This window comes from Bos javanicus, chromosome 3 (assembly GCF_032452875.1).
Source record: "Bos javanicus breed banteng chromosome 3, ARS-OSU_banteng_1.0, whole genome shotgun sequence".
Lineage (NCBI taxonomy): Eukaryota > Metazoa > Chordata > Mammalia > Artiodactyla > Bovidae > Bos > Bos javanicus.
In genome coordinates, this window is record NC_083870.1 from 100,074,710 (window position 1) to 100,091,575 (window position 16,866).

Below are 16,866 nucleotides of genomic sequence, written 5' to 3' on the forward strand. Positions count from 1 at the left end.
ACCTGTCATGTGTGTCACTGAGCTTAGCCTCATCCAAGGTAAACAGCTCCTTCAATTCGCCGAGAGAAAAGTGTCGCTCCACATCCTGCTCCTCATCCACCACACAGCTGCTCAGTGCTTTCTTATGGCTCTGACGCTGAAAGATCTTCTCCTCGATGGTTCCTGCCTGCGGGGTGGGGGCAGAGGTGGAGCCCAGGGCTAAGTCACCTCCACACATAGGGGGCAGGAAAACCCAGGGGTTGAAACTGTAGCTGCGCAGAAGGGGAGATGAATGAGAAGAGTCTTGCCTCAATATGGCTCAAAATGGGCTGATCACCTCAGCCCATTTTCCTAGTCTATCTTTTAGGAATATAATTTGGACATGTCTGCCCACCCAGGATATTTTCTGTACCGATGGAGGGTTTCAGGGCCTGGCTAAATTTCTTTAGGATGAGCTGAGGTTTATCTGCAGCAGCGTTATCTGACCTCCACACCAAGCCCAAGTCTCACTCACTCAAGTAAATATCATTTGGGTATGACATGCCAGGCCCTATGCTAACACCAGATACAAAGAAGAATCAATATGATCCCTATCCTTCAACTCATAGACTAGTCAGAGAGACAGACAGACATATAAACTAACTGGTACATGACAGAATTCTATAGGATACCCAGCGACCCACAGGAGGGACAGTAGCATGAAATAATGTTGAAGAGCTTGAAAGTAAAAATTATCTTTAAGCTGAATCTTGAAAAATGAATAGATGGTTTACAAAGAAAGAAGAGAAGCCATTCCAGACATAATAACAAAATCAATAAGCCTGGCCTACTGGAGGCCTGTCTAGAGAATGGTAGGAGCAGGGAAAGAGCTGGGACTGAGAAAGTCCCATACTGTAGAAACTTGGATGCTAGGCTAAAGAGCTTGGCCTTGTCCTGAAAGTGCAAAGCAAAAGTAGAATTTTTGGAAGGCTCATTCTGGAAGTAGTTGTGAAGAATGGATTATGATAAGGCCAAAGGTAAAGAATTAGGATGCTGCTTCAAAATCCAAGTGGGAGATGACTGACTTTAGCATGGGATGGTGAGGAAGATTAGAGTAAGGACAGGATGGTGGGACACATGTACACCCAATGGAATCAACTGCCATTGATTCATGCCAATGTCTGGCAAAACCACCACAATATTGTAAAGTAATTAGCCTCCAATTAAATTTTTAAAAATAAAATGCATGCCCTTTCAAAAAAAAAAGGGGGGGGACACATTTTGAGAAAGTAAAATCAATGATAATTGGAATCTGGTTAGGAAGCAGAGAATGGTCCACAGGATGATACTCATATTTGGGTTGGGTGGATAACAGTCATTAAGTGACAAAATTCAGAAGGGTATACTCAAGACATTCAAGTAGAAATATATAGTAGGTGATAGAATTTTAAAATCTGCAGCCAGTAAACAGTGTCAGACACACAAAGAAGAAAAATCAAGAGTCTCTTGTTTTAGTAATTAGGAAGTCAACAGTACCCTGAAAGCAGATTCAGTGGCAAAACTGGTGAGTTTAGTGAGTAGGAGATGAGATGAATTAAATCTCTAGGCTTTGGGAAAATCTGACAGTGAATGAATGGAAAATAACCCTAGGTAGTCACTACAATGTAAGAGAGGGTTGAGAAACATTTTTAAGGTGAGAGCTACTTGACCATGCTCATAGACATCAGGGAAATAAAGGAGAAACTGATCAACTAAGAAAGGAAAGAATGGGGAAAGGGTCTAGAGCAGAGCTGGAATGGTAAGTCCCAAGTAGAAAGGAAGGAAATGATTCTCGTTTGAGAATGGAAAAAAAAGAGAAGATGTGAGACGGACAGAACAGAGGAAGGTAGGCGAGAGAATTTAAGTTTGGTAGCCTACATTTTCTCTGTGAGGTAGAAGACAAAGTCTCTGCAGAAAGAAGGAAAGACAGGATTAGGAGGAAACTTGAGGGAAAAACTTGAAGTGGCTATTGAAGGAAATGAGATACAATCCAGTTCAAAATGGAGAATGTGAACTTATGGTAGTGCCAATCTAAAAATGCCAAGTTTTATCTGGTGCAGAAGCTGCAAACAGCTGTAATGATCCAAGACTAGGTATTAGGGGAAGAGTGGCAGAAAGGATGCACAGGGAGGATCGGGCTGAATAGTAAGGCAAGTCAAGCCTGATTGGGAGGAACTGGGGCAGGTAGTAACTAAGGACATTAGGTTGAAACAGATGTAGAGGTCAAGGAAACATGAAGGCTAGAGTGCTGGCAAACTGCATGGCCCCTGAAGTCAACCAGGAAGATAGCTGGAGTTGAAGTAATGAAGACTGAGCTGGTGTCCAAACTTATTAACGAATTAGGTAAACAGCAGAAGGTAGATAACTGTAGCAAGGAAGAAAAGAGGGTAGTTAAGGCAACATGAGCTTCAAAAGAGGTACTATAGGATAGATGGTCTGAGTGATCACTGAGAACCTGGAGAATGCCAATACCACCACTTAGACCCACAAGATGGAATGTGAGAAGACTACAAGGCAAGCAGCACAGAAGAAATCAGGTTTAAAAGAAAGCAAGTGTCCTGTGAAAATCATGAAGGCATAGGGGAGTTTATTATCTACAGGCATCCAGAGCACAGCAAAAAGGATCTGAGGAACAGGGTAGAGAGGGGGGAGAGAGCAGAAGAATGAAGGGCTCCAGGCTACGTCCATACCTTGCTCACCACTACAGGCAGAGGGGCCACAGAGGCAATGAGAAACACCCAAGGTGATCCTGAAGGGCTTATTCCATGACCCACCACTACTCTGAACATTACCACTATCCTTACAGACAGTAGGCGATAGATATAGCAGGTCTTCTTTTGACCATCACGCCAGACCCGGGCCATGGCTTGTTCATCATTGGCTGGGTTCCAGTCAGGGTCAAACATGACCAGTCGGTTAGCCCCGATGAGATTGAGGCCACAGCCCCCAGCTTTGCTGCTTAGCATGAAGACAAAGTCAGGACTCTGGAAAAAGAAGAAAAAGAACTGCTTATACCCCAAATTAAGAATCTTACTCAGACCAACCAACTGTTCTCTCACGTGTGGACTGCCAGTTTGCCTGCCTACCAGCCAATTTATTAGCCCGCAAGCTCAGTTCCCAGCACAGCCTTCATAAACCAATTAGCCTAACCCTACCATATCCACCAGAAAAAAAAAAAGAGAGGCCCCAAAGCAGAGGCCCCTTATAAATTAACAACCCTTAGTTCTCATGTTATTGCACTGGTAGCATGGGGACAGTGGCCGTGCATTTACCGATGGGTTGTTGAAGCGCTCCACAACCTTGGCTCGCTTCTTAATGGACATCGTGCCATCTAAGCGAACATATAAGTACCTAAAGGGGGATCCAAAGATCAAATCAAGAAGTAAACAGAACACAGTGGGAGAAGGGGAGGGTTGGACAAACTGACTGACATATATACACATAGCTAGTGGGAAGCTGTTCTATAGCACAGGGAGCTCAGCCCGGTGCTATGATGACCTAAAGGGGTGAGATGAGGGAGAGGGAGGTTTAAGAGGGAATGTATACTTATGGTTGATTCACATTGTTGTTCAGCAGAAACTAACATGACATTGTAAAACAGTTATCCTCCAATTAAAAAAAAAGAAGTAAGTACAGTGTCCTTGGAGCCAGAGCTACTGAAGAGATAGAACCAACCACTCTTGAAGGTTGTTCATATATAACCTGAAACCCTAAATTCCCAAAGGGATTGGCAAGGAGCTAAGGGGCGAGGACCGTCCTGTGGAGTACCTGAAGGAACAGGGGCTATTCTGTTTGGACATGGAGCAAAAAAGGAACAAACATCTGGAAAGTCCTTCCTGTGCCTGCATTTTGGCCCACATCCACCAACCCAAACACCTGTTTTTCCTATGAATACAGTAGGTGAGGTATCCCTATGACAGCTCTTCCCTACCTTCGGGCTCGGCAGAGTTTCTCAAAGAGGTCCAATGTCTGAGTGTAATTGGACACCAGCACTACTTTGTCACTGCTGCGGCTTCGGGTCACCGCCAGAATGTAATCAAGGACCAGCATCTTACCTAGGAGATCAACAACTATCAGCCCCCAATGCGCTATCCCAGTGGCCAGGATTCTTACTCTTGAGATGGAATAGATTGAGCACAAAGAGACAACCTCCTGTCTCTCTTCCCAGAGGGGCCCAAAGACTGGCAGGAAAGGACTCACCTGACAGCTGAGGCTCTAGAGCCTTGGAGTTATAACCGGGGGGAAATATGTCCAAGGTACCTTCAAAGCCATCTTCCTCTTCCACACACTTGTCATAGATTAAAGCTGGATCTGAAAGAAAAAAAAAACCTCCAAAATGCCAGCTACACTGTGTTTAGAAGTTTCATTTCAGTGTTCATTAGAACATCCTCTAGAAACTTAACCTTCCTCAGCACCAGACTTGTTTCCAAAGCCCAGGGTGTGGGCAGTGCCACCTGGGATCATGAGTAGACAATTCTGCTCACTAGTGTGTTCTGTGTTTTCCCAACAAGAGGGGAGTTATACCAGAGAGGGCAAAGTTTGTTATTTTTCCCCCACCCAACATTCTATAGGCACACTTGTGCACACACACTCTCATGCACAGTCTTGTATACTCCAAGTATCAAACACGGGTCAAGCAAGGATAAGCTAAATTTTCCAAAACAAAGGGTCTGATCTAGTGCATGAGTTTATGCCTTGGGAAGGGTTAGAATCACATGTGGCCTCCGTGAAGACTACAGACAAGTTTCAGTAAAGGTGGCTGAACTACCTTCCTTGCTCACTTTGACAGAGGACCCCAGGGCATGGATCTAACTCACGATTACACAGTTTCTTCAGTGAGGTGATGGAAGAAAGAGAAGACACACTCATCTTGCCCTCATGCAACTCTTCTGCTGGCTTGGCCTGTCTCAAAAACCTCTTGTATAATTCAATCTGAAGGGGTGTCAGCCTTTAAAAAAAACAAAAAGAAGGGTAGCTGGGTCAGCAGGAATTGCAGGACCACACTTCTGCCTTCTGAGGACACCTTGAGAGCCCAACAATACCTCAGGGGCTGAGCTTTTACCCACTCACTCCACACCCCTCAGTTGTTCAGTACCTACAACAAACCACCTGCTCGATCTTCACAGGCAGATATTTAGAAAGGATATCAGATGTCCTCCGTATCAGGCACCTGAAAGAACAAGATAAAAAGGCAAGAGGCTGATAAAATTGCCACACTAACTACCGGAATAAAAGCTGACACCCGAAGGACCAAGGCTCTTTGTAGTATCAAATGTCAGACACTCAATCAGCTTTATGGCAAAGATGTCTATATCAGGGTCTCAGCCATGGGAACAGAGACGCTTTCTTAGGGTCTAGCTTGACGGACAACTCTTCTCTACTCCTTCAGAATGTTAGCTTATCTTCAAAGGAAGGCAGAGGTCTTCTACTAAGCCTGGTGCTCTGACGGAAATGAAGCTGTAAACCATTGAGTCTTCATGGGAGTTTCTCCTTGTATTTGCCCAAATGCCTGCTGCCAAATGGCCCGAGGTTCAATTAAATTCTGCCCCTACGACCTGGCAGACCAGGAAGGACAGAGATCAGGCACCTGAGCAGCAGCTCCTAAGAGCACATGGACTCTCTTTCCTGTTATCTTAACCTGAGAGGGAGGTGGCAGTTGGCAAAAGCAAGACTCTTCAGGATATAAAAATCATCAAGTATATATAACTACAACAGAGGAGTGCAGAATATACCTGCCCCTTGAGCAATGTGGCCCCCATCGAAAAAGCCCCATCAGCTGGCGAGGCACCACTACCCATCCTTCAGATCTACTACTACCTGTCACAGAAAGCTATGGGATGTAGGAAGAGAAGCTTGGTGCTTTAGATCTGAGACAGACAAAGGAAGCTTCTAAAGTACTAACAATGCTCCAAGGGATACCAAAACCTCCTCAGCAGGATGCTAAGTGGCACCAAACCAGACCACAGGGGCCAAGGCCAGGAAGAAAGCAGGAAATCAGCCTGCCAGACCCCTTCATTTACTCAGTGGCTATTATTATCAGGGCACCATCCCACTCTCTTCATAGAATCCCACCCCCAAAGGCCAAGGTCCCAAAGGACTGGCCTTGGATGGCTAAGGAGGCGATTCTGATGACCTAAAGTGGGGGGACCCCATAAGAGATGCTACTGCCACCCCCACCCTCATTACCTATTCACAATGCTGGTGAGCTCCCGCAGGCGCTCCTCTCCTACACGCCTATCTTCCTCACTGGCAGCTGCATCTCGACCCTTCAGAATTGGCAATTCAAAATGCTTCTTGAACTCCTGGGCGGTTCCTAAGCACAGGAGAAAAGGCATTAAAGAATGCAGAAAGTAATGACTTTTCCACTGCCAGGAATGGCAGACTATGTTATCACAGACCAACTTTCCCGCCAAGAACAACAATGCTGAACAAATTATAGGCAATTTCTGTTTGAATAGATCAGAGAGCTACCAAAGCAGTAAAGACTTGAAAGGCCAAATATTAAGATAGCAAATAGATCAAAACTCAAATACATGCCTAATTACATTAAATGTAAATGGACCAGGGACTTCCCTGGTCATCCAGTGGTTAAGACCCCACAGTCCCAATGCAGGGGACACACGTTCAACCCCTGGTCTGGAAGATTCCACAAGCTGCAGGGCAATTAAGCCTGTGGGTCTTAACTACTGAGCCCATGCCCTAGAGCCCTGTGAGCTGCAGTGATCACAAGAGTTAAAAACTGATATAACCATTCTATGCCCATACATTCTGGTTTTCACTTTCAGTAGAGTATTCGATGAATTACATGAGATACTCAATACTTCATTATAAAATAGACTGTGTGAACTGCTTTTACCTAATTGTTGGCTAACTTAAGTGTTCTGAGCACATTGCAGGTAGGCTAGGCTAAGTTTTAATGGTTGGCATTAAATGCATTTTTTTAAGGTATATGATTTTTTATGCTGCATACCATTTTATTTTTTATTTATTTTTTTGGCTGCACTGCACGGCGTGCATGATCTTAGCTCCCCAACCAGGGGTTGAACCTACATCCCCTGCAGTGGAAATGCAGTCTTAACCACTGGACCACCAAGGACATCCCTTAAATGCATTTTTGACTTAAGACATTTTCAACTTTTAATGGGTTTAGTGGCACAGAACCCCATCATAAGCTGCGGAAAATCTGTATTGATATATGCTACAATACTGATGAACCTCGAAAACATTATGCTAAGTATGAAAAGCCAAACACAAAAGGTCTCATATGATTCCATTTACAGGAAATATCCAGAACAGGCAAGTACACAGAGACAGAAAATAGACTGGTAGTTGATAGGGGCTGGGGTAAGTGGGGTTGGGAGTGACCGTTAATGAGTATAGGATTTTGTTTTAGTCAGGAATTTAAAAGATCAGGTACCTCACAAAAGTGGATCTCCAAATTGCCAATGAATATATAAAAAGAGGTTCCACTTTTACTCAAAATTAAATAAATGCAAAGAAATATCACTAAGCACCCAGCAGAATGACAAAAAAAAAAAATTTAATGTCTTCTAAAGATAAATACTGGTGAAAAAAAGCAGATGTCAGCAAACTACAGCCATGGACCAGTCACCTGTTTCTGTAAAGCTCTATTAGAACGCGTCTGTGCTCGTGCGTTTACATGTTATGGATGCTTTCACGGTACAGCAGCAGAGCTGAGTACCTGTGACAGAGACATTACAGCCTTCGAGCCTGCAATACTTACCATCTAGCCTTTTAAGAAAAAAGCTGCTGGCCCCTGATGTAGAAACACTGAAATTCTCATATACTGCTGGTACAATCACTCTGGAAAACTGGATTATTTACTAGGGCTAAACTCATACATAACATATGACCCAGCAATTCCATTTTTATGACAGAGAAATGCATACTATTCTCAGGTAAGCTACAAGAATGTTCATGGGATCATTATTCAAAATAATAAAAAATGGAAACTCAATTGTCTATCAACAGTAGAACTGATCAATTCTGGTATATTTTAAAAAATGGAATAGTATACTAAAATGAAAAACAAACTGCCATAGACAACAACATGAATTACTCTCAAACATTATATTGAACAAAACAATCCAGATGCAAAGGAAAATATATTATATGATTCTTTTTACATGAAGCTCAAAAATGGGCACTAACAAATCCTTCCACAGATATCTATGGATAAGAACTGCCCAACCTATGATTTTTAGGGGCTGGGGGGCAGTGAGGAGTTGCTGCTTAATGGGAAGAGTTCCAGTGTTGCAAGATGAAAAAGTTCTGGAGGTAGATGGTGGTGATGGTTGTACAACAATGTGAACGTATTTAATGACACTAAGTTGTGCGCTAAATAACGGTTAAAAACAAAACCGCCCAAGACAGTCTTCTCTGAGGCAAGAGCTCTTGTGAGGCTGCTAGGATGTGATGAGCAAAAATGCCTGGGGGTAGTAGTTCCATCTCTAGCTCACGGAGACCATGCCCTGCACAGCCCCTGCCACCTCTACAGTGGGAAAAAGGGCCAGGGTGGGCCTTGCTAAGATGCCCAGCAGAGCCAAGGTCTCCCCACGGTTCTGGTACTCCTTGACAAGAGAAGTCTTCCTAAAAGAGCGTCTAGTAACCCACATTTAACCGTGGTCTCCTCTCTCCTCAGCTAGTGTTAGACTCACAAGGTTAAATCAAGGCTCCTCTCCAGCGCAGCAGAAAAGGCCAGATTCTTACCCAGGATTCCCGAGTTGACAAAGTGTACCAAGCTGAAATACTCAAGGAGATCATTCTGGATGGGGGTCCCAGAGATGAGCACCCGTCGGCTGGTGTTCAAGCTGTCCAGGGCCTGATAAGTCTGATTCTCAGAGTTCTTGAGCCTGTGTCCCTGCAAGGAAATTAATTCTCACTGAGGCCTGGGCACAAGGTGGCCTCCCTAACAGCAGCAAAGTCTTGTGTAGACAGGAAAAGAGGAATCAAAAGCATTACAGGTCCTGAGGCCTTGGGAACTGGGCAGGGGCACCAAGAGTGAGAGTTTATCTACTCTCTTGGGGAGAAACGGGCCAGGCCCAAGGACAGACCTTCAGCTTCTAGATCAATGCAACATCCATAAAACAAGGATTCCTTGTTTCTTCCTCTGCCCCCATCTCCAAAGTCACAGCAGCCTGCCTATCCTCTTCAGGGATCATCTGGACATGTTAGAGACCCAGGCTTTCAGGGAATTCTCCCTCCCCCACCAGCCCAACCATCCTAGAACCTCCTGAGTCAGATGCCTTCTGTATTAGACTCCTGGCTGTGTCTGGACTGTCAGTGGTACGGAAACTTAGTCCAGGTTCCTCCTCCCCTCTTTCCTCAGAAGCCATCCAGTTCAGATCTAAAGAAAGAGCCTCTCTCTGCATCCCTTCTCAATCCCTGTATCACCGCCACCACCCCCAGCCCTCCCGTCCGGGACTTTATCTCACCAAGGCAGAAACTTTAAAGCAGAGACCATGTCAGATTTGCTTTTTAACTTAATGCACAAGACAGAGTTCTCTACTCAATGAATGTTTGCTGAAGAATGAAATGAATAACCAACATTGTTATTGAAGAATTAGACACAGAATTTTATTTAACAAAATGACTGAATGTTGTATACCTAAAACAAAAACATTTTATGTCAATTGTATCTCAAAAAAAACTTAAAGACATCCTAAACAAAATTAAGTTTTAAAGTGACTGAAAGCTCAAGCACCAGTCCTGAAACAAAAGGCTGAGACTTCTGAGCTGAAGAGGGAAAAGAAACTTTAAACCTGTGAAGAAATTACCCAAAAGGCCCTGGGGAAATGCACATCAACAACTGGAACCCTCTAAACGGAAGCCCCCTAAGGGCAGGCAATCATGGATTCCCCACGGCCTGACTCCGTCTAACAGGTACTTAATAACTCAATTTAATGAACTGAGCTGATATACTACCTTTGTGGGTCTCTGTGGAAGAGAAGTCCAACCCCAGCTCCTATGGAGCCACTCTGACTCCAGACCCAGCTCCTGACACCACTGGCCACAAATTTAAAACCCAAACCCTGGCATCTCAGCAAATCAAATATTCTGCTAGATAAAAAGTTGTCAAAGTTCTGGCTGAATTTCTATTCTGGCAGAATTCTCAGCTTACCCTTTTAAAAGCAAAAAAATGATACCAAGATTAAATACCACCACTTTTCTCTCATGAGCCCCATGAATAGATTCTTATATTTAACACATTTCCCCAGCATCTGACTGGCTTTGTGTTCTAGAACTTGTAAAGAAACGTACATGGAACTGGGTGAAGCGTACAGGGACAGATAGTCCTTCCATAGCCAAGCCAAGAGGCAGGAGTGGAGAAGAGCCAGGCCTTAAAATCTCAGACCTGGATTCCAGTCCCAGCACTCCCCTAAGCTTCAGTTTCCTAACCTCTAAAACTGAGGTGAAGATGATGTCAGTCCCTCCCATTTATAACACCTTACAAAATGGTTCCATATACCCTCTTTCTTGATCTGGATCATGTCCCTTTCAGGTAGACAATGTACCATCTACTCTATAGTCTGAGAGCAGTCTCATCAGACTGCTTATAAGCAGCGAAGCCAACACTGATCCCAAGTGTTCTCACTTGCTCTGCCTAACTCAGATTACTATGTGGATCAAGATTTTGTACACAGTTATCATGCTATTATCTTTTATTATTTCTGTGTGTTTCAGAGAAAAGCATCAGCCGGGAGGAAGCTGGGAACATGAAAGCTTGGGGAAAAGACTTTCCAGGATCTGAACAGGACAAACTCCTCCTAGAGTAGGCTGACCACCTCTTCAGGACGCTGGCTTCCTCAGGTCTCTGACAATCAACACAATAGGGAATAGCAAGACACTACAGTATTCTTGCTTGGAGAATTTCATGGACAGAGGAGCCTAGTGGGCTACAGTCCATGGGGTCACAAAGAGTAGGACACGACTTTCACTCTCTTACTCTGATAAATAAAAGGTAGATGAGGGGCTTCCAAGGTGGTCTAGTGGTTAAGACTCTGCACTCCCAATGCAGAAGGCCCAGATTGAATCCCTGGTCAGGGAACTAGATTTCACATCCCCCAACTAAGAGCCACAATGAAGATCCCATGTGCTGCAACTAAGACCCAGCACAGCCAAATAAATAAATTTTTTAAAAAAAGGTAGATGAGTATAAGGGAAGGCCAGGATGCTGCAGTGAACAAAGAGGCAGCTTGGAACCCGGTGCCAGTCAGCTCAGAAAACAGGAGAGAATGAGGAAAAAAATGAAACACTATAGAGCAAAAGAAAATCTAGATGCCATCAGCCTGCCTTCCCTTCCCCTCCCCAACATCTTGGCCTCTAGACCAGGCTTCTGGCACAGTCCCTTTCCATGATGAAGCAAATGCCAGGGCGCTGTGCAGTGGTCACGTGCACACCCCACCTCAATCTGCTAAATCCCTTACTCCTACCAAGGAATGGCCCATCAGGGTATCAGAAGTTGGCAGGCATGCCAGATAATGACTTCATATGGACAAAAGTTCAACTGGGAAACAGCTCAGGGCTAGCAAGCATGGTTACCCTAAGTAAGCTTTTCTTCATCCCCTCCCAAAAGACCCTCAGATACTAGGGTAATCTATAGTCCCTAAAGCAGTCAAGCCTGCCATCAGTTTAAAGATGGGGCCAAGTCTTCCAGCCACCCCTCCACTAAAGCCCCAGGGAATGCTCTGACTTTCCCCAAGATGTAAACAAGGTCAGCAGGCTCAGGGCAGGCAAGCCCCTGAAGACCTGGAAAATTCTTTATACCAGGAAGCTCCCAGCCACCCTCACTCCTTTCTAAGTAGTAACATCCCTACCACCCTTCATGCACAGTGCTGGAAAAGGCCAGAAAGCAACAACTGCTATATTTCCCTCAGTCCCAGAGAGTCAACACAGGCTCACAATGTGTATGGACTATCCGCATCGGACTTCCCTATCGCTGTGCACCTGTTCACGGGAGCCCTCTCAGCCTACACAAAAATCAGAGCTGACATTTACCAAGGTGTTATGACATACCAGGCACTGTGATAAAAGCTTTCCTTCATTTAATCCTCACAATAATCCCATGAGGCAGATATTATCACCCCATTTTACTGACACAGAGAGGCTTGGGTAGTTAAGTAATTTGTCCAAGGTCATATTACTGGTATGCAGCAGACAGCCAGGATTTGAATAAAGATCTCTCTGACCCTAGAACCTGTTCCCCTAAACCCTGTGCCGTGTCTCTCCACCCATCCACATCTCTCCCAGCCTTCAAAGTCCTTCGGTCTAGGAAAACTGTAGAGAACAAAACTGTAAAACAAAACTGGTGAGCCCCAGCACCGCACTCTCCTTGGCATCCCAAGCACTACTCAACCCCTCTTTTGGCAGATTGGTACCCTGGGCTCTCCCTCTCATCTGCTGACTCTGAGGCGTATGTTCTGTCCTCAGCATCTCCCAGTAACTAGCACAGCCCTTGGGCGGCACTTTTCAGTGACAAGACGCTGACAGACTTTTCTCCCACCACCCAAACAGCAGTACGTCAAGTACCTCATCACATATGACCAGTCCAACACTCCCTTTCTGGAGGACTCCAACGTGAAGGCGGAAAGTCTCATAGGAAATGATGAGGATGGGAGAAGGCACTCTGGCACCACGCTGGTTCATAAATCCTTCTATGACAGAAAAGGTGTCAGGAGAGCAAGTCTGAGAATATGCTAAAGAAAAAACCAGTTTGATGATTCTGTAATTTAGCCTGGAAACAACTCAACTCTTTTTCATGCTAATTCTCTTATTTTCTACCCACTCCCTTCCCTGGTTATCAGTGAGGATACACTTAAGAAAGGAGCAGGTTGTATGGAGGAGTGCAGTCATGTTTGTTTAGGCTCCTACCCAGCTTTTGGTCTATCTCGTCCTTAGAGCCTCCATCGATGGCCAGAGGTTGGATCCTCCCTCCAAGCCATTTCCCAACTTCATTGTACCAGTTCCTCACTAGGCTGGAGGGCGACACCACCACTGCCTTGTCGATCTCTGGCTTGCAGTCTGGACTCTGGCGCAGAAGCGTCCACATCAGTGTGATGCACTGTAGCGTCTTGCCCAGGCCCATCTCATCAGCCATGATGCAGCCATGGCTCCCAGGGATGCGCCGACTGGTGACGCACTCCCACAGGAACTTTACTCCCTGTGGAATAGTAACAGCACTCAGCCCCCTTTGGCACCCCACTGCTGCTGCCCCGGGGATGACAGCCTCTCAGGCCCAGCCACTGCCCCAGCCCAAACCTCACCCTCACCCCCATTTACCTCTCTCTGATGAGGCCTCAAGACCTTACTCAGAATAGGATCAACAACCACATGGACAGGAAGTTTTTCCCTGAGAAAACACAACACAGAAAACAGAGCTCAGACACGGCAAGGCCACACCCTCAGAAAGCTCTGTCCTGTTGTTCCAGAGGCAATTGCCTAAGAGAGGACCTCTCTGGCCCATGCAATCAAACCATAGCAAATTCCTCTCCAGGGTGAAAAAGCGAGGAGATGGGGATGGGTTTCCTATGTCATCACCTCAACATCCCCTGCTCCTCTGAGTGAGCCTGGTGGGAAAGGATGAGGAAACCCACCAACTGGACATATCTACACACTCTTCCCCAGGCACTCTCCTCCCCATCTACTCACTCTCTGGATGGTACCATCGTCATGACAGCACTCTGAAAACACATGCAGGTCCCAGGGTGAAACCACACCAAAATGCTCTCTGCCCTCCAGGCTCTGTGCACTTACAGAGGACACAGAAACACCAATGCACGTACTTGTCAAACTTCAGCTGGTCATGGGCGCTCAGTGGGGGAGGCTCATACAAAACCAAGGCACCTTCTTCCAGGGGGTCATGGAGGGCTCGGCGGACCCCAGCCCGTTTGAGGCCCAATGCCCGAGAGCCCAGAGGACCTAGAAACCAACAATTTGTCACTTAAGCCTCTAAGCTGAGGAGCTCCAGCCTGCCCAGGTTAAATGCCTATCCTTCACATAACTTTCCTAAGCTTCCACATGACCCCTCTCCCCAGTACCTCTCCAGATGCAATTTGGGCACCTCTGCCTAACCATTAACCAGTCTGCCTCAGATATTACTTCTCCCACTCAACTACAAACTTCTGGCGGGGCCAGGTCTCTTTCATCTTAAATCAAAACAATCCTGGAAAGGTCTGAAACCCTAACAGGGCCTTTCAAGACTGCAAGCTCAAGAGTTTGCCTCCTCCCGGCAGCCCGAGTTAGCACAATGCTCTGTTCTTTGTACAGAGGGGGAAACCTGCAGAACCTAGACCTCCAACAGAGTCAACCTTATAAAGGAAATGCTACTGGACTCACTTGGACTGAACGGAGCCTGGGTCCATCAGCCGCCCTGGCCCACCAGAAACCTCCTGCACACTGGCACATCCCCACCAAGATGAGGGGCACTTAGTCTTAGTAGCCCTTGCTGAACTTATCAAACACAGACCTCATGCAGGCCCCGGGAGAGTCACCCCACACATAGTCATCACTGGATTGGCATCTTTAATTCCAAGGTAAGCTTGTACTTACAAAAGTAGGTGTTTTGATCTATTTGGGCATATTCACACATGATTAATTTAAGAAACAGAAGAGTCTCCACTTTTACCTTGATAATTTGGAATGGGGATTTTGAAAGGCTTTGACAAAATGCTTCGAATAAATGCTTCCTATAAAGAGAAGAAACAAGGATTCAGGACTGCTTGGAGATGTTATGGGATATTTTTATAAACACAGTCAAAAATGCCCACATAAGTATCATAATATATTTAGAGCACTGTAGTTTGACTCCATCTCATTCAGATGCATCTAGAACAGAAGATGTGCTCCATATTAAATTATTAGCTTTTGTACAATGGCTTTCATTTTTGAGGCTTTGCACGAGGTTCCACAAATCTCCAGGGACAGGACAGTGCCAAAGCAAGTAGCTGGCCTTGGTCAACCACAAGACTCAGAACCTTTAGCTCATGAAAGATCATGCCAAGCAAGCATACCTAACTATTCCCTAGGCTGCAGTGCCTTAAGAAGGCACCACAAACTGACCTGATCCCAGTACTAACGTAACTCTGAAGTCTAGATTCAACCACTGTCCTACAGGGCTCCATCTTTCCAACCATAGCTCACAGTTCTTTTGTAATCTCTGATCAATCCTGCTTACTGCATCTAATTCCCATATCAATTTTTACATCAGCCTCCTTGGGAACTAAACAGCCCTTCTAAGAGTAGTGGTCACAGGAGAAAAAGGAACAGTAAAATAATGTTGATAACAACAAAAATGACAGCAATAATGATGACTAATAATGTATGTCAGATGCAGTGCTAAGTTCTTGCATTCACATTACCAATCCTCATTAATAGCTCTTTGAGGTCTGTATATTGGCACCCCTATTTTACAGATGAGCAAATTGAGGCTGAGTGGTTTCAAGTCACACAACCATGACATCTGTAGGACTTTCCTGATTCCAGGGCCTTTATTTGTAACAGATGGGCAATATGGCTCCCTAACCCAACCTGTTTGAGTATAGCATGTGGATCAGCCCAGAGTCAACAGCTTCCTGCATGGAACAGTACAAGAGAAGGGAAAACATGAGCCAAGAAGACATGAGAGAGAGGGCAAGCCAATCACCAAAAAAAGCCAGGGACAAGGATGACAGGAAGTCTCTGTGCCATCACTTCAGCCTGGAATCAGCACTGGGCTACTGGGCTGGGGCAGAAGAAGTCCACAGTGTCAGCTCCTGAGCTAACTGACAACTCCCATCTAAGTTCTCATGTATATACACCTGAGCCCTCTAGGGAATTACAATAGCCTGTGAACCTCAACAAAATAAGTTAGCCAAGAGAGCAAGGAGAAAACAAGAGCAGAAACGTTGAAGGCAGTCTTAATGGAATACATTAGTAGGAAAGTAATGAAAAATACTCCCTTCTAACAAAAACACAGTTTAATGGGGGGGGGGGGGGGGGCAATTGCCCTGAAATTTTTATATTTTTATTCTGATCCACCTGTATAGATTATAAATTAAATTCTAGAAACTCAATGTACTTTAAAGAAGAAGAATGTAATGAATATATATGGCAATGTATGGCAAGATAGAAAAGAAACGTGGAGAACTGAACTTCATCACCATGCTTAAATAACACAAGGCCAGGGTTGGACAAAGGCTCCAATTCTTTATTTGCATATTTCTTTGCAGCTGAATAAAATTTTTTGATTATTTTTAATTATCAAAGAAAGGATAATGAGAAACTTAAACATGAAAGATGCTAAAAGCTACCATTAAGTCAAAGAAGAGGAAAAGGACAAAGATGGACTCAATTTCTTCCCTAACTTGGCATCAATTTTGCTTATAATTCCAAAACTGAGATATTATGTTCAAGATTATCAAATGTAAGAGGCTAGTATTAAAGCTCTAAGTAGCCAAGAATTTATGCTCCAAATTTAAAAAGACTTTCAGTAAAACCCAGGAGCCACAAGTGCTGCAGGTAGAAGTTCAGGCTTGTGGAACTACTGTGGAAGGAGGCGAAGACCCCTGGCTAAAACCATCTGAGGGCACAGCCTGCAAGACTCGCAATGCAGCTTCCAAGAATCTGGTCTGGGAATAGTCATTGGACTCTGACAGAGGCAGGAGAGAAAGCATGCTCTCACTCAGTTCATTTAGTTACTGAAAATCCACACCACCCTTTGCTCCTGATGATAGAAGACGGAGAAGAACATTCCTCCTCCCTACCAAGGTCAAAGCTTCCCTCTTCCACAGACAGTATCAGGCCTGCCTGATCTTTCTCTATCTCAAGCTTCTCCCTCTACCAGCTCTTTCTCACCAGGATTTAAGACATGCT

The 16,866-nt window shown here is 45.0% G+C and overlaps 1 protein-coding gene across 3 annotated transcripts in view; it reads right to left on the reverse strand.

Moving 5' to 3' along the window:
* RAD54L (RAD54 like) overlaps window positions 1-16,866 on the reverse strand; it is a 38,419-nt gene that overhangs the window by 12,560 nt on the left and 8,993 nt on the right. For all 3 annotated transcript variants that reach the window (XR_009735468.1, XR_009735467.1, XM_061412103.1), the window contains exons 4-17: window positions 14,642-14,702; window positions 13,800-13,935; window positions 13,297-13,366; window positions 12,889-13,177; window positions 12,547-12,671; window positions 8,728-8,878; window positions 6,184-6,310; window positions 5,093-5,167; window positions 4,815-4,945; window positions 4,198-4,308; window positions 3,929-4,052; window positions 3,270-3,348; window positions 2,802-2,981; window positions 3-166 (exon numbers count right to left, since the gene is read on the reverse strand). Coding sequence is in view for 1 of the 3 variants with exons in the window: in XM_061412103.1 (XP_061268087.1) it covers window positions 3-166; window positions 2,802-2,981; window positions 3,270-3,348; window positions 3,929-4,052; window positions 4,198-4,308; window positions 4,815-4,945; window positions 5,093-5,167; window positions 6,184-6,310; window positions 8,728-8,878; window positions 12,547-12,671; window positions 12,889-13,177; window positions 13,297-13,366; window positions 13,800-13,935; window positions 14,642-14,702 (1,823 nt within the window). In the remaining 2 variants the exon portion in view is untranslated. The remainder of the gene's footprint in view (window positions 1-2; window positions 167-2,801; window positions 2,982-3,269; window positions 3,349-3,928; window positions 4,053-4,197; window positions 4,309-4,814; window positions 4,946-5,092; window positions 5,168-6,183; window positions 6,311-8,727; window positions 8,879-12,546; window positions 12,672-12,888; window positions 13,178-13,296; window positions 13,367-13,799; window positions 13,936-14,641; window positions 14,703-16,866) is intronic.